This window comes from Oryctolagus cuniculus, chromosome 3 (assembly GCF_051225735.1).
Source record: "Oryctolagus cuniculus isolate XC-2025 breed Fujian yellow rabbit chromosome 3, ASM5122573v1, whole genome shotgun sequence".
In the NCBI taxonomy this organism is placed as follows: Eukaryota; Metazoa; Chordata; class Mammalia; order Lagomorpha; family Leporidae; genus Oryctolagus; species Oryctolagus cuniculus.
Genome location: NC_142869.1, coordinates 87,617,913 through 87,636,551, shown reverse-complemented (window position 1 = coordinate 87,636,551; position 18,639 = coordinate 87,617,913). Strand labels below are relative to the sequence as shown.

Here is an 18,639-nt window from a genome sequence, read left to right as displayed (position 1 = left end):
ACCCACAACCCTCCCCTTTCCCACTCCCTCTCCCCTTCCATTCACATCAAGATTCATTTTCGATTATCTTAATATACAGAAGATCAGCTTAGTATACATTAAGTATGGATTTCAACAGTTTGCTCCCACACAGAAACATAAAGTGAAAAATAATAGATGATTTTTTTTAAATGATGATGAAATCAGAGCAGACCTATTGTCATGTTTAATCCCAGTGAGAGTCAAGTTGGGAATTGATAATTTCTTTTTTTCTTTTTTTTTTTTTTTACAGAGGATCAGTTTAGTATGCATTAAGTAAGGATTTCAACAGTTTGCACCCCCATAGAAACACAAAGTGAAATATATTGTTTGAGTACTCGTTATAGCATTAAATCTCAATGTACAGCACATTAAGGATAGAGATCCTACATGAGGAGTAAGTGCACAGTGACTCCTGTTGTTGACTTTACCAATTGACACTCCTGTCTATGGCATCAGTAATCTCCCTATGCTCCAGTCATGAGTTTCCAAGGCTATGGAAGCCCTCTGAGTTCTCCGACTCTTATCTTGTTTAGACAAGGTCATAGTCAAAGTGGAGGTTCTCTCCTCCCTTCAGAGAAAGGTACCTCCTTCTTTGATGACCTGTTCTTTCCACTGGGATCTCACTCACAGAGATCTTTTGCCAGAGTGTCTTGGCTTTCCATGCCTGAAATACTCTCATGGGCTTTTCAGCCGGATCCGAATGCCTTTAGGGCTGATTCTGAGGCCTGAGTGCTGTTTAGGACATCTGCCATTCTATGAGTCTGCTGAGTATCTCACTTCCCATGTTGGATCACTCTCCCCTTTATTTACTCCATCAGTTAGCGTTAGCAGGTACTAGACTTGTCTATGTGCTCCCTTTGACTCCCAGTCCCTTCACCATGACCAACTGTGAACTGAAACTGATCACCTGGAACAGTGAGATGGCATTGGTACATGCCACCTCGATGGGATTGAATTGGAATCCCCTGGTATGCTTCCAACTCCACCACTTGGGGCAAGTCAGCCTGAGCATGTCCCAAATTATACATCTCTTCCCTCTCCCATTCCCACACAGTTCCTTCTTCATTTTCTATTTTCTTTTTTCCAATTTTTAACATTTTTTAATATACAGAGAGCAGATTGGATATATTTCACAAGTACAATTCTAAGAAGAAATCCATACTCCTTTCCTTCCCTTAACCCCCCCTTCTTCCTCCCCTTCTCCTTTTTCTTGAATTTTTAAAGACATACTTTCAATCCACTCTATAATCACTGGCTTAATTCACCAATAACCATGATATAAAACAAATAAATAGTAGGAAGACTGCAGAAGTATAAACAAAGACTAAAAACATGATATTTGTCTTTTTTGGTACTCGCTTATTTCACTAAGCATAATTGCATTGATTTTGTAGCAAACATAGGATTTCATTCTTGCTTATGGCTCAATAATATTCTGTAGTAGATTTAAACCATGTTTTCTCTAAGCAGTCATCAGTTGATGGATATCTGAGTTGATTCCATATCTTAACTGTTGTGAAATGAGTTGTGATAAACATGGTAGCACACACAACTCTTTCATGTGTTGATTTCATTTCATTTGGGTAATTCCCAGGATTGGGGATGACTATGTCGTTTGGTATATCTTTTTTCAGATTTCTGACAAATCTCCATACTACCTTCCATAATGGTTATACTAGTTTATAATACCACATACAATGAATTAGGGTACTTTTTTCTCATATCCTCACTAACATTTTTTTTTTTTGATTTTTGGGTGATAGCCATTCTAACGGGGGTGAGGTGATACTTAATTGTGGCTTTTATTTCCATGACCCTGATGGCTAGTGATCCTGAGCATTTCCTCATGTGTCTGTTATCCATTTAAATTTCCTCTTTTGAAAAATGCCTGTTCATATTATTTTTCCATAATTAAATTGATTGTTTTGTTGTTGTTGAGTTTCTTGGGCCCTTTATAGATCATGGATTAACAATCAGTTGCATAGTTCGCAAATATTTTCTTCCATTCTGTCATTCGCTTTTCTCCTTGTTGACTATTTCCTTTGCAATGCAGAAACTTCTTAAGTTGATATAATCCCAATTGTCTATTTTTGCTTTTATGAACTGTGCTTCTGAGGTATTTCCCAAGAAGTCTTTTTCTATGTTAATGTGTTCCAGAGTTTCCCAGTTGTGTTCTAGTAATTAGATGATAGCAGGTCATACATTTGGATCCTTGATCCATTTTCAGTTGATTTTTATATAAAGTGTGAGGTAGGGATCTTGTTTCATACTTCTGCATTTGTATATCCAATTTTCCCAGCACCAGTCATTGAAGAGACTGCCCTTTCTCCAGGGGTTAATTTTAGTTCCTTTGTCAAAGATTAATTGGTTGTAGATGCATGGATTTACTTCCGGGCTTTCTATTCTGTTCCATGTTCTACATGTCTATTTTTGTACCAGTGTCAGGCTGTTTATATTGTAACTACCCTGTACTACATCTTAAAATCTGGTGTCGTGATTCCATCTGGCTTGGTTTTTATTGTTTAATATTCCTATAGTTTTTAGGGGTCTTTTGCATTTCCATATGAATTTTAGCATTGTTTTTTTTTTCAGATTTGAGAAGAATGTCATTGGTATTTTGATTGGGATCACATTGAATCTGTAAATTGCTCTGGGTTTTATGAACATTTTGATTTTAATTTTTCCAATCCAAGTACATGGAAGATTTTTTCCATTTTTTGTGCCATCTTCTATTTCTTTCTTTAATATTTTATAATTTTCATTGTAGAAATATTTCACATCCTTGGTTAAATTTATTCTTGTAGCTATTTTGAATGGAACTGAGCTTACAAGTTATTTCTCAGCGCCGGTGCTGTGGCATAGATGATTAAGTGTCCTCCTGCAGTGTTGGCATCACTTATGGGTACTAGTTTGAGTCTCAGCAGGTTCCCTAACAATCAAGCTCCCTCCTAATGCACCTGGGAAAGCAGCGGAAGATAGTATAAGTACTGGGGCTCCTAAACTCCCATGGGAGACCTAAAAGAAACTTCTGGCTCCTGGCTTTGGCCTGTGCTTGAACCAGTTATTGCAACCATTTTGGGAGTGAACCAAAGGATGGAAGATCACTCTCTCTCTATCTCCTTCTCTCTCTGTATCTCTGCCTGTCAAAAAAGACAAGCTCTTTCTCAGCCATGGCATTGTTTGTGTATACAAAAGCTATTGATTATGTGTGTGGATTTTATGTCCTGCAACTTCACCAAACTCTCTTATGAGTTCCAGTAGTCTCTTGGAGTATTTTGGTTTCCCTAAATATAGGATCATCTGACTTCTCCTTTCCTATTTGTATCGCTTTGATTCCTTTTCCTTGTCTAATGACTCTGGCTAAATATTCTAGGACTACATGTAACAGCAATGGTGAGAGTGGACATCCTTGTCTGGTTCTGGATCTTAGTGGAAATGCTTCCAACTTTTCCCCATTCAATAACATGTTGAAAGTGGGTTTGTCATAAATTGTCTTGATTGTGTGGTGGAATATTCCTTCTATTCCCAATTTGCTTAAAGTTCTTATCATGAAAGAATGTTGTATTTTATCAAATGCTTTCTCTGTACTATTTAGATAAGCCCAGGTTTTTGTTCTTCAGTTTGTTAATGTGATATATCACATTTATTGATTTGTGGATGTTGAACCATTCCTGCATACCCAGGATAAATCCCACTTTGTCTGGGTGAATGATCTTTCTGACGTGTTGCTGGATTCAATTCTCTAGTATTTTGTTGAGGATTTTTGCATGTTTGTTTATCAGGGGTATTGGCCTATAGTTTTCTTTCTCTGTTGTATCTTTTTTCTGGTTTTAGAATTAATACATGCTACCCTCCTAGGGGTTTGGGAGTATTCCCTCCCTTTCAATTCTTTGAATAGTTTAAGAGGAATTGGAATTAGTTCTTCTTTAAAAGCTTGGTAGAATTCAGCAGTAATAGCATTTGGTCCTGGGCTTTTCTTTCTTGGGAGGGTCCTTATTACTGATATGATCTCTATATTGGTTATTGGCCTATTTAGTTTTTAGTTTTTTCTTGTGGGGAGCCATTGCACCGCGCCCTAAAGATGGCGCCGGCTCCTTTCTCCTGGAAGGACTGGCGAGAAACAAACAACTCCTAATAAGGAGATGGCTGAGCTCCCTTCTGGCTTCCGCATTGCTGTACCTATCAATCCTTGCCACTTGGCTGCTTTTGATTGGTGTGCTGATGGCTATAAGAGGGATGGGAGAGGGAAGGAGGCGAAAGAAGAAGCTTGTTTAAGGTTCCTGAATAAACTGCTTGAAGAAGAGTTCGGGTTGTGTCTTCCTTGCTGGTCGAGGGACGCGACATTTTCTGTGTCTTCATGACTCAATTTTGGAAGATTGTATGTGTCTAGAAAGCTATCCGTTTCTTCTGGATTTTCCAATTGTTGGCTCATGGATATTTGTAGTAATTCCTAATTATTCTTTATATTTCTGTGCTATTTGATGTAATATCTCCTTTTTTCCTTCTGTTTTTCTACCAAATATTTAGTAAATATAAACTAAAGGAAAATATTGAAAATATCAAGATAGTCATTGGGGGCCCCATCCAATTTGAGTTCTTTTTCCTTTAACATTTAAAAATATAGTTTTCTGGAAAATGTTTGTTTTAATCCCTTCACAATACCCATAACATCAGCTACATGAAAACTATTTCATCAATATTTGGTAAGTTAAATGTTTCATTGTTATATTTAGTTTCCCAGTGTTATTATAATTATATATAAGCCTAAAATACCTAATTTTATGCATTGCAATCTTTCATGTAAAGGTTGGGGAGAGGTTTTACCTCGAAAATGAAATGTGCTTATGCAAACATTCTGTGGCACAGATGGCTTGTGGAAGAAGTACTCATGTTATTTCAAGAGTCAAGCAAAATATGGGCATGACAGTCTATGACATTCCTTCAGGAAAAGTAGATCAGAGAAAAAGTGATTGGGCTTCTGTAGTTTTCTCAGTTGCTAAGGTACCATATTTTAGGTTATCATGTTTTGAGTCTTGACATTAGCAAAGAACACATAATCCCACCAGCAATGGAAATGACAGAGTAGAAATAAAGAGCCCTGAGAGTTTCATACAATCATGGTGCTCATCCATATTTGTAAAGAGCAAGTGGGGAGCCCTTAAAAACAGTTTTCATTGGCTGATTTGTATTCAAAAGGGCATATTATATAGTGTGAATTGTGAGGAATATGGACTTAAAATTGGTTTTTCCCACCCTCCAATTGTTACTGGTGAAGCAGTGGCCTAGAAGAGATGACCTAGGTTCTTTTTTTTTTTTTTTTTTTTTTTTTTTTTTTTTTTTGACAGGCAGAGTGGACAGTGAGAGAGAGAGACAGAGAGAGAAAGGTCTTCCTTTGCCGTTGGTTCACCCTCCAATGGCTGCCGCTGCGGCCGGCGCACCGCGCTGATCCGATGGCAGGAGCCAGGATCCAGGTGCTTTTCCTGGTCTCCCATGGGGTGCAGGGCCCAAGCACCTGGGCCATCCTCCACTGCACTCCCTGGCCATAGCAGAGAGCTGGCCTGGAAGAGGGGCAACCGGGACAGAATCCGGCGCCCCGACCTGGACTAGAACCCGGTGTGCCGGCGCCGCAAGGTGGAGGATTATCCTATTGAGCCACGGCGCCGGCACGACCTAGGTTCTTTGTCTCATGCAAAAGAATAATTTCCATACAAAAAAAGGCAGAGAGAAAAGCTGGATTTATTTAAGTCAGAAACCTCTTTCCCAAGTGGCTAGGAGTGGGGCTACAAGAGACAGAGACCCAAGGGGTTGGTAGTAATGGAGCTTTTAAGCACAGTTTTGGAGGAAAAACCTGACAATCAGCTAACAGTCACTTACAAGATGGGGACAAAACCCATCAGGAGTCCAGGTTTGGAATCTTATCTTTCTTGTGTAGCTTGTTTCTTATAAGGCTAAAATCCATTAGAAGGGTAAAATCACCACTCCCTTGCTAATTCATGATGAAACTGGAAGCTCCCAAGGAGTGGAATAGGCATTTTGACCTTGCTGTCGATCACATTTGGGGAAGGCAACCATTTTGTACTCTCTTAGAGGGACGCCCCTTCATTTTCCACAGGGACCAACCTAACTTCCTATTGACCCATATGACTGATCAAGCAATCATTTCTTTCATGCTCTGAATAACATTCTTTTCCAATCGTAACGTCATAGAAGAGATTGTGAAGCTTTCTGGTCTCTTCCAATTATTGAAAGTGCTAATGCCCAATTTTAGAATTCCATTTCATATACATTAATTGCTTTTGCTTTTTCTTCTCTACACAGGCCTCTGCTGATTGAGGAGCTAAGAGTGGGGAGAGACAGGGATTTGGGGGTAGCTGCTGCTAGTTTTTAAAATCAAATAAGAAGCATGTAGGAATGGCAGGTCTTATTTTATGTTTTATGAAGGCTGCATGTTATTGTATCAGTATGATTCTCCCTCTTACTGGTCAGCTCAGTCCACACAATTACCTAACATGCACACTTTCATTGTTTTTTAAAACAATGATGAGCTTTACCTCCTGTCAATTTTATTATCCAGGAGTCTTGTCTAGGGAGAATTTAGTCTATCTGCTTCTAAGATCCTCACTGTCACTCTCAATGATGAATTTCCTTTTTGATCTGCTGTTTTGCTATTCTCACAGCTCATTCTGTATTTTCTGTTTTCCATATACATGGAAAACCCAAAAACCAATGATGTCTTATCCATTTGCCTCTAAAGACCACCTCCCAGGGTCACTGTATCGCTAGAAATTTCAACTTTTGTGGAACAAGTTATATAGTAAACCACAATGCCACCTTTGGAAATCTCTACAGTGGAAGTGATCCCCATTTTATTAGAATTGTTTTTTCAACCACTAACGCACTGTTCCCCACCCCTACCTCACTATTTGAGGTTTCCCAAGAACACTGATCAGTCTTCTTTCTTCCAGTGCAACATCAATGCCAGTCTCTCCTCATTCACTGAGCTCCCTTATTTTGCATGAATGAAAGAGGAATGAAACTATTTATTTATGAATAAACCATGGACAGGAGGAGGGAGCCTCTAGCCCTAACACTACATTTCTTACAATAAAGACCTTAAATTGCCTCTCACATACAAAACATGTTTCTTATTCTGAATTTGGGACATCTTTTGGAGAAGCTTGTTCATAGTATGAATTACTGCATACTTTTATTTAATCATGTTCTTAAGAAATAGTGAAGTTAGTGTACAATTGAATAAATAGTAACCTGTTATAACACAGATTCTATTGCTAACGACCTTGTTTTCCATGTATCATCACCATATCTAATATTCTTTTCTTCTTTTTTTTTTTTTTTTTTTTTTGTTCTGAGACCTCCAAAGAACTTCCTCATGGAATAGCAGTGGCATATCATTTAGTTATATTACTTTGCCTAGACTGATATTAAAAATATTTCTAACTTAAATGTAATTTAAGTCACTCCAAAATATATCTGTTTAATCTCATCATTCTGCCACAGATGCCTTTTATAATGTTAACCTTGGTATTTAATTTTAATTGTTATTTTGTCCATTCAACCAACTGATGGTGACATCCATTATATTCATAGTATTGAGCAATGCTCTGGAGATTGGAACATGACCAGGCATCCCCCGTGCCCTATGTCAAAATGGGATAAGAAAAACATAGATATTCAAATAAATAAAAATAAAGATAAGCAATGGAGTAACTAAAGAAATGCTATTAGGAAAAAACACAACTGGGGCTACTTTAAACATGGTAATTAGGGTAGACCTCTTGGATGAGCTGATGTTTAACTGAGATGAGTAGAAGGACAAAGAGGCAGACAAGGTGAAGGTGGAGAGAACTGTAATTAAGGTGCAGGGAAGGATAGTGTTGAGCCTTTGGTGTGTGGAGAAGTATGTGATTGTGTGATTCTAGGGAATGGCATAGGGTCAGCATCACCAGGCTTTACTGAGAAATGTAGTAACTCCCATAGGATTTTAGAAGCCCTGTAAAGGATTTTACTTATATTCACGGTACAATGACAAGCAGAAAAGTAAAATGATACAATTAAAAATATGATTTTGATTTCTTTATACATAAAAATTATACTAGAACAACAATGAAAACAACAGGAGAACTGTCTATTGTAATGATGGACAAGAGATGTTGATAACCAGGACAAGGATGGTAGCAAAACAAACGGAGAGATGATGCTGTGGATTGAATCATATGCCCCCGTCTGTTTTCATATTTTGAGGCTTTAATAGCCCATAATGTCAAAAGACTTAGGTCCTCATTTCATAGCACTGAGGTCCTTGTAAGAGAAAGACGTGAGAGTTCCTTTCTTCTGACTGCCCTGTAAGGACATACTAAGACAGGGGAGGTCTACAGGCCACTGGCACCTTGATGTTGGACTTCCTGGGCTCCAGAATTGTGAGAAATAGATTTCTGTCATTTAAGACACCTCGTCTGTGGTATTTTGTTATAGTAGTTTGAGTAGACTAAAATGGATTGCGGATTATTTTACAGATAGCATTCTTAGGATTTATAGCAGATGTGTATGGATGATGAAAGAATAAAATCAAGGATGACATCCAATTTTGTTTTGTTTCCTTCTTACCTTCTTCTTTCTTCTTTCCTTTCTTCCTTTCATTATTTATTGATTTATTTTTGTCTTCACCACCTGGGATAGTGATGGCAGTATTTGTAGTATTTTATTGGTAATAAAAATACTGGAAGAAAATAAATCTTTTTGACAGGAAGGAATGAATTGACACTTCTGTTCTGAACATGTCTATTTGGATGTCTCTGAGATATGCAAGATTAGATGTCAAGGAGGTGTTTGGATACACAGTTCTGGATCCCAGAGGAGAGGTCTTGGCTAGGAAGGAAAATGTTGAAGTTGTCATCATGGAGATCATCTGTGAAGTAATAGGAATATGAGACCATATAGCTATTGTATAAACAGAGATGAAAAGTAAAATTTAGATAGAAATTTGGAGAGAAAATGGATAACAGTATAGTAAGAGGAAAAGAAGAAGAATCCACCAAAGGAGTCTACTACTAAAGAATGTACCAAGGCGAAACTGTGATTTTTCACCTTATTAGTATTTTTAATTGTTTTTTTTTTTTTTAATTTGACAGGTAGAGTTATAGACAGTGAGAGAGACAGAGAGAAAGGTCTTCCTTCTGTTGGTTCACTCCCCAAATGGCGGCTATAGCCGGCGCTGCGCCAATCCAAAGCCAGGAGCCAGCTGCTTCATCCTGGTCTCCCATGCGGGTGCAGGGGCCCAAGCACTTGGGCCATCCTCCACCGCACTCCCGGGCCACAGCAGAGAGCTGGACTGGAAGAGGAGCCACTGGGACTAGAACCTGGCACCCATAAGGGATGCCAGTGCGGCAGGCGGAGGATTAAGTGAGCCACGGCGCCAGCCCCTCACCTTATTAATATTGAAGGAGCTGCAGAAATAAAAAGAATTTCAAACTAGGTTTCAAAATGAATGAAAACTGAGAAAAGGAAACAATATGTTTCAGAAAATATGTTTATGTTAATTTTATGGTGAAGAGAAACACATATGAGACATGGATCATGTAATGAATTTTTATGTGTGTAATATAATTTGCATTTATTTATTTCTTAGCTATTTGAAAGATCAAAGATTTCAGAATACATTCTGTAAAGATAGACATAATCTAATAATAAGGGAAATGATTGATGTTTCAGGGTGACCACATTACTGACATCCTTAAGAAAGATGTAAAAGATGTGACCAATGCTGACATATAAGTATCAGGTAGTCTTTAGCAGGAAGAAGATCCACTAGCTACACTTTAATAGGAAGGAAAAAATGTCAAGATGTATACAATTACAATAAGGTTTATAGATTTCATGCTGAAAATGTGAGGGAGTTAGTAAACAAATGTTTTTATTAAGATTGAGTTGCCAGGATTTGGCCTAAGTTTTAGTCGCTTCTCATACAGTATTACTGTATTCTTCCCAATGGTTGTTCTACAATGATTATTCTTTTCCCTAGATTTGGCAATGTGGAGGCTCACTGGAGATTGTAACTTGCTCCCATGTTGGACATGTTTTTCGGAAGGCAACTCCATATACTTTTCCTGGTGGCACAGGCCATGTCATCAACAAGAACAATAGGAGACTGGCAGAAGTCTGGATGGATGAATTTAAAGATTTCTTCTATATCATATCTCCAGGTACACAAGCCTGATGCTGTTCTTCCTTTGTGTAGGAAAAAATTCAAAATTCAGTATTTTAAATATGTGTTTGGTTATTACTATTTTTGAATTGAATATTGTATATATACCAGAGTATAATAGAAAATCCAGTATGAGGATGTTGTACCACATAGTAAATTTTTATCTAAAATTAGAAATACTATTTCTAAAATGCCTAAATGTTCCATTTTCTTTATAATTCTTTAGATTTTCCCCAAGTGTCATATTACATGTTTCCAAAAACTAAAACAAGGGGAAAAATAAGAATACAGGATGAAAAAAATGTTACCTTCAAGATTTTAAATTCCAGAATAGGAGACAAAAGTAAAAATTAATTTAGCAATTATTGTACTTTATTGATAACATAATTTTAAGTGTTATAATTTGGATAGTTTTCATTTAGGCCTTATAGTCATTAGTGCCAATATTGCATTACCCAAAGAATAACAACAAAAATTCATGCCTACATCCTTTTTTCCTATTACCTTCCAAAAAACCAGATTCTGGTTGGCATGCTCTGATTTGTGAAGGTACTAATTTTAGATAATTAAAATTGCTCTTTTATGGACAAATACAAAGAGAAAGATCACAGTGAACTTTTTTCAAGTCACAGCATTATTGTACAGGGAAGAAAAATGAGGGCATTATTTATGAAATCTGTCATTAGAAGGGCTTTTTCACACATTTTCAAGCTTCTTCTCTGTCAAAGAGCTATTGCTGGGAATACTATTTCACAAGTAGATACATTTCTCAGCAGAGTAGAAATCCAGTCCAGATGTTCACAGAGTTGAGTTCAGCTAGAGCATGTAAAATTCGCAGCAAAGCAGTGACATTTATAAAACCTTTTCATTTTCGTTTGATAATGTCTTTTGAATTCAAATCATTACTTACAGAAATATATAAGCTCAAATATGAATAAGCGAGTAATGGAGGAAAGAAGTATGTTACGTGTGATTACATCCAACTTACATTCAGGAATATGAGTCATTGACAATAACTATATCCATATGTTATAGTTCTTGATGCATTTTGAATATTATTTGTGAAAAGTGATGTTAGTATGGAATTGAAGGGAAATGTCCTCTTTGTCCTCTGTAAGTTCAATGGAATGAACTGGAAATGAATGGATTAAATATGAGAAAAGGCAATCATATTTATTAGTGTGCAAAAGGAAAAAAAAATCACAGGAGTTTGACTACCCAGTAGCCAGCAAATTTAGTAATGAATATATTCCTTTTTCTACAGAGGAGGAGGAGAATGGGGGATGTCAGGGTATTTGTACATGATTTTTAGGGGGATTCAGTGAACTTTGATAACACAAAATGGACGAGGACAAAGTCTTTTGGATCCACAAAAGAAACAATGGATTCTCTTCCATTTTCCATGGGACTGAAATAGAAAACAGTGGTGTGTGGCAAAGTTCGTCCAGGTCTGTTGACTTCAGTCTTTCTTCCTTTGATTTGAGCTTAGTTATCAAAACATCAAGGAAGAGATCAGTAGTTTTTAAGGTCTTTAATTGCCTTTAGATTAAATTGCTCAGGATGCTGTATCGTACCACATATGTAGCAGGTGTGTTTTCTGAGCTTCCCCCCACCATTAGTCTTCTGTATAATTTTCCCCTGAATGAAAAAGGGAACTAAGTGAGAGAACCAATTCTCAAACTATAGTGAAATCACATGCTTTAAAGATTAAAGGGTGAAAAAAAATACCTGCTATCTGGAACTCATGATTTCATGTTGCTCTGCAGGGACTGTTTGTATTTCTTGAAAATTGTAGTTTTAATATTATAATAAATATCATTTGAAATGTTATTGTTCTTATAAAATGGGCTCATTGAAGTCCAGAAAGGTACTTTAGGAAACAGAAAAAAGACATTTTGGCACTATGCTAAAAATACCTAGAAATTTCCTAAGGGGCATTTATGTCTTTGAGACAGTCAGCATTGCTGTACAGGGTGAAATCTGCCTGCTATAGTGAGAGCAACGCGATGAAACCAAAAATATGAAACAATAAATTGCCTCTCAGTAGAAATGGAAGAATGGAAGTGGGCTAGAAACTAGAGCTGGATGCCTAAAAGCAAGTGTCGCCATAGGCAACTTTCAAATCATCCCAAAACAGATACAGTCGGCTGTGTTATAGAAGTCAGGAATCTGTCATTTTTATAATAAAAAAAGTCATTATTTATTTATGCTCTAGATTCTAGTGGTTTGTGTAGCAAAATCAAAACCATGGATTTCTTTGCTATTCCCTAGAATTTTTTATTTTCTCATTTTTCATAATCTTGGGATATGGTTGAATTTGTAGAGAGGAATTGTGTGTGTGTGTTACATACATTTATATCCACACTTGAAATTATATCCTTTACTATGAAATATATACACATGTACAATTATGAAAAACCCTAAGAAATTTATACTGAATTCTCTATAAGTTCCTTAACAATATGACTAATTGCTCTGGTACTGTTTTGATGAACTCCTGTGTTTCTATTACTTTGTATATCAAGTTTTGTGAGGAGATCACCACATTTTACAAATGGGTTTAAATCACTGAATTTATTCTTCACTCATACAGTTGGTCAAAATTCAGTCTTTAATTTCTGAGCCTTTGTGAGTAAATTTTTGACAACTTTGCTGCCTTATAATATACTCTGTAATATATTACCTGCCTCCTTTGTTGATTGGCTTCATGGATGCTTCTACTTCAGTCTTCAACTATCTGGCTTTTCTTTCTCTCTGGAATGTGTATTCTCTGAAGTCTTACACCTTGGTCGTCTCATCATTGCCCCTTATTCTATTGTTTTAACTTTTATACCTTGTCTCTATATCCAGAGTAGTTCAGGCAATTATGTTTTCAGTGCCCATCAACTTTCACATCACTTTTTAGTCCTTGAAAAAAAATTACTGAGAAATTAGAAGAATGAGTCAATTAATAAGGCAATGAATGAATTTTTAAGAGGGAGCCAGTTGTACAGACTTCATAAAGAAAGGAAGAACGGGAGATAGAAGGAGGAGGACAGGAGGGAAGGAGGGTAGGAAGCATCATATTCTTAGAATTATATTTATGAACTACATAGAATCTCTTAATGTTAACATCACATTAACATGAGAATTGATGAGAATTGTGTTGTAGTGCTTATCATGTATTTGCTGTGACCTTGAGGATCTAATGTATTAATACATTCTTTTTTAATTTTAATAAATATAAATTTTAAAAGTACAACTTTTGGATTATAGCGGTTTTCCCCCCATAACCACCCTCTCACCCACAAACCATCCCATTTCCTACTCCCTCTCCCATCCCATTCTTCATTAAGATTCATTTTTAATTATCTTTATATACAGATCAACTTAGTATATACTAAGTAAAGATTTCAACAGTTTGTACCCACACAGACACACAAAGTATAAAGTACTGTTTGAAGACTAGTTTTACCATTAATTCGCATAGCACAACACATTAAGGACAAAGATCCTACATGGGGAATAAGTGCACAGTGACTCCCATAATAAGAGTATCAAGTGTTAATAGGTTCTTTTAAAAAATACAATGAAAGAAAAGTTTTTTTTAAATGTTTTAGGAAAGTAGAGTTAAAAAATAAGTTTGTTTTGATACAAAAAATTTGAAACCATGCATAGTTATATTGTTAATTTTTATGTATTTTCTTTGATTGTCAAAAAGATCTTCGCATGACTTTCAAAAGTTTTTGTAACAAAGTAAACTTACCTTTGAATTCCATTTTCCATGAACTTTTTAAATGACCTCAAAAGACAGGCCAACTATGTTACACAATGCAATTGTCTAACAGAGCAGTAAAATTCCAAAGCCCTGAAAATTACTTCCATACTTGTTAATTGTTACTTTTCCCATGACACCCAGTTACTTCAATCTTAAAAATGGAATTAATCAGGCTGGTATGGTGTCATAGCAGGTAAAACCTCTTCCTGAGATACAGGTATCCCATATGGCCACTGGTTTGTGTTCTGGTGGCTCCACTTCCAATCCAGTTCCCTACTAATGGCCTGGGAAAAGCAGTAGAAGATGGCCCAAGTGTTTGGGCCCCTGCCTACCATATGGGAGACCTAGAAGAAGCTCCTGGCTCCTGGCTCCTGGCTTTGGCCTGGCCCAGCACTAGTCAGTTCAACCATTTGAGTAGTGAACTAGCATATGAAAGATCCTTCTCTGTGTCTCTCCCTATCTCTATATAACTATGACTTACAAATAAATAAATAATTTTAAAATAGAATTGATAAGTAGCTACATGTGTGAATTACTGTCATCTGACTTTTTCCACAAAGTTTATTTCATGTTCTGATTATCTTACCCTATGCCTGTTAGCCACTTGCCAGTGTTGGAGTTGGTGATGTCTAAGCATGTCTCCAAAATGGGTACATAAAAGAGAAATAGACTAGTGTTGAAGAATAGATCTGTGAAATTTATTTAGTTCAGTTTCAGGCTCTTTTTAAGGATGCAAATGGTATAGCATCTTCGATTTTTAAAGCCCTCTAGGCTCTTAAAGCCTGAGGCAGTTTTTACTAGTAATTGGGCTGCTTCAGCTTGAGCTGATCTGACTGTCCTAGCAAATCCTTTGAAATGAAATGATGTAAGCAGAAACTGCTCTTCTCAGAACACTCCATTATAAATGGTAACTGTTCTTTCTATTTGTCACAGGTAAAAAGCTTAAGAACCTTAGAATAGAGTGTAGTCATAACATTAACCATATATTTGAAATGCTGGATGCCCTATACATATTGATTTTTCTCCTTTAGAGAGGTGGATTTCTAAGTGTGTGTCAATAGACATGGTGATTAGAAGCAGCTGTCCTTATAGAATACCAGCTTCATTTTCTTCCTTTTTCTTAACGGACAAGAGTGTGCTCTTGTTTTGGGCACAAACAAATTGAAAACAAAATTTGAAGATTCCAGAAGCATACCTTTAAAGACATTTATTTATAACTGGGAAAATAGCTTATATTCTTTTGACATTGTTGGAGCAGTTTGACCTGTAATCCAAATAAACACAAACAACACATTCAGAAAAGAATCTTTGAGCTTATTTTGAAGGTTAACTCTCTATTTGTAAATCTTTTATTTAAATTGCTTTGAAAAAATCAGCTAATCAAAGGCAGCCTTTGTAGGTGCATTGTTGGATGAATATTAAAGTTTAAAACATATATTCATGTTGGTCTCCTAAGATGAGCATCTACAAAATATGTTTGTCAACGCGATAATTTTTTAAAAGATGCAATATTTAATAGTAATCACCCTTTGAGTATAGGACCTAATTTGTCCTACAAGTCATGAAATATTTTTCAGGCTGATTTCATAACTACAGGTTTTGCTGTTTCTAGCAAAATGTGCAACATCAGTAATTTTCAGTAATCTAACAATATTAGTATTTGGTTGGCATGACCTGAATTCTTCTCAGGAGAGTATAGCACTTCTGAAAGTACAATGCATTTGTACCTCTGAATTTTGAATTTTTATTATTTAATAAATTCTCTTCAGCAGCATTGATTATGATGTCATTGATTGAATACAGTGTGATAAGGAAGGAATTCTAAATAATTTTAATGTGCTACATTATAATAACACATAATTAATTCATCTGTGATGCCTTGAAAGCTGAATGTTGAAATAAGGATGATAGCCATATTCCCTGTGGTTGTTGTAGTGGATGAATAGCTGCTTGCTTTAACACTTGGATTTTCATTCTTTAAAGCAGTAGGCCAAGTTTTATTATTTATATTTTATTGGTGTTTTTATATATTTATTTTTGTAATGAAGATAATATCTTGCTTCTTTTTCCTTGTGGTTTTATGATGTTCCTTTTTGATGCTATTCCAGGTAGAAAGGGTTACAAGCATGTTTAAAGCATTGCCTTTGGTCTTTAAAGAATGACTGCCTACATCATCACATTTAATTAAATGAAAAGTAATGTTAAGTACTTAGTGCAGAAGGAATGCTTTATCAAGAATTAAAAGGAATTGTTATGGAAATTTCCTACATTCTTTGACATTTCTGCTTCTCACTCAACAGCCTTCAAAATCAAAGGAATCTCTAAGTTCTTCCTATTCTACCTGCTATTTTCTCTCAAATCCATTCTGTTAACCTCATTACAGTACTCATCCCCAGTCAGATAAGCTCCTAATCATCCTAATGGGGCTCCCTGCCTCAAAGCTTGCCTACTTCTCACCCATTCTCACAGTGATACCAGAGGACTTTGCTGAAGCTAAGTCTCCTTTGATCTCTTTGACTCCTAATGTTACTTTCATGACTTAGACAAAATCAAAGTCCCAAATGTGGCCAGCACAGCCCTTGACTAGCTTTCCAATCTTTCTTCCTATGGTTTCATCCCTCCTGATCCACATACTGGCCAGGGGGAACAGCTGCAGGGCCTCACACTCTCAGCATGCTCGCTCCTGCTTCTAGGTTTTCACCTATATCTGAAATAGTGTGTGAGTGTTTAATGAATGCTACCACCCATGCATAAAGGAGCATCCTTATTCACCCCTATTCATTATTTAGGTATCAGATTTAAAATAGTTTTCCAGGAACTCCAATGACTCCCTGTATTTTTACTATTGTTGAATTTATATATTTTCAAGGAATTTCCAACCACCAAAAACTATGTGAATAAAAAATGGTTTTTAAAGTTTCTTAAATCTACTTTTTAAAGTCCATTGAGCTAAAAATCCATTGTTTCTATTTTTATAACTCATGTCAGACTGAAATGACATATATATATGTGTATATATATATATATATGTATGCCAATTACCACTGTTATATATATTTCAAATCCTTTTCCTGTGTATTTGCATGCATGTACATATATATGTACATATACAAGAAAATACTAAAGTACTGCTTTGACTTCTTTCTTGTAACTTAATATGTCCTTCAGTGTTTTGCGTATAATTAATATAGAATTTTATTATTATACTTTGAACCAAAATTATATCATTATTGATAAGCAGTTAGGTAGGTTGCAGTTGTTCACTACTAGAAACAAATTATAGTAATGCTCTTATAATATCTTTGTAACCTAAGAGGATTTTTTGAGGGATATCCAAAGCATATGAATACATTTTAATTGATCAAAATGAAAACCAAATTAAATGTCACTATATATAACTAGCCTTTGACATATTATTTTCAAAGCAATGAAAAAAGTAGGCTTGCACATAGAAATAAAGTAAAAGAAGATGTTCAAGGATACTTTAAAAGCTAATCGGAACTAGAATTAAAAGACAAGTATTCTTTGGTGCCAATTTTTTTTAAATAGATGCATAGTTTTTTTTCCCCATAATACACATTTTCTTGGACTTTTGGAAAACCCAAATATTTTTCTAAAAGAAGGTTATTGCTTGGAAGGACTTGGACATTTGCACAGATTTAGAGGCTAATAAAGGGACAGTGTTAAATTCTAGGTCAGTAAGCTTTCCAGAAAGATAATGGATTGATTTGTAATGCCATGAACTTCATGTCTAGAAATCTTAAAAGACAGGCTAGATATTTGTCTTCTGGAGTTGCCCTAGTGAGAATTAAATAAGAGCTTAAATTTGATTTGTTACCAGATATTCTCTACTTTGAAATTTGCCATAATTGAGTCCTTTTTTTAAGAAGATTTATTTATTTATTTTGAATCTGAGAGTTACAGAGATAGAGGGAAAGACAGGGCCAGTGGTGGATAGGGGGGTTGATCTTGCACCTGCTTGTTCAAAGCCAGGCCACAGCCAGGAGCCAGAAACTCCATTGGGTCTCCAATGTGAATGGCAAGTGCTCAAATAGTTGAGGCATTATCTGCTGCTTCCTAGTGACATTAGCATGGAGCTAGATAGAAAGTGGGGTAGCCAGAATTCTAACCAGCATTCATATTTGATGCAGACCTCTCGAGCAGTGGCTTAACTCATTGGTCAATAACACCTGCCACACTTGGTCTCATTTTTATCTCCTCTGGTTGGCCGTCTTGTTTATCCTCTGGGTTCTGTGACAGATACACAGAATAGTCCAATATTGAATCCCTGAATTCCAAAAACCACCAAGTTTCATAATGTGATTACTCCATATAGGGAGGAATTTCAACAACAGATATAAAACAAGGCTAAAAAAAATTTGAATGCTAGAACAAGAAATAATATTTTAACATAAGTTCTATTGATATTTGGAGATATTTATGTTAATAAATTATTAATCATTAATCTGAAATTCAAATTTAATAGAAAATTATAATCTAGATTTGCTACATGTGGAAATTCTACATCTAGGTCAAAGTTCTCCCCTAGGAGTACCAATAATTTCTGCTAGCATTGGTATGAAAATTTGCTCAAACAGCTTCTTTTGGAAGAGACATAAGCTGAAATTTTGGTCTCTGC

The 18,639-nt window shown here is 36.0% G+C and overlaps 1 protein-coding gene across 8 annotated transcripts in view; it reads left to right on the top strand.

Moving 5' to 3' along the window:
- The window catches only part of GALNT13 (polypeptide N-acetylgalactosaminyltransferase 13), a 560,094-nt gene that overhangs the window by 399,669 nt on the left and 141,786 nt on the right, over positions 1-18,639 (top strand). For all 8 annotated transcript variants that reach the window (XR_016231545.1, XM_008258589.5, XM_089329139.1 and 5 more), the window contains one exon: positions 10,061-10,241. Coding sequence is in view for 7 of the 8 variants with exons in the window: in XM_008258589.5 (XP_008256811.1) it covers positions 10,061-10,241 (181 nt within the window). In the remaining variant the exon portion in view is untranslated. The remainder of the gene's footprint in view (positions 1-10,060; positions 10,242-18,639) is intronic.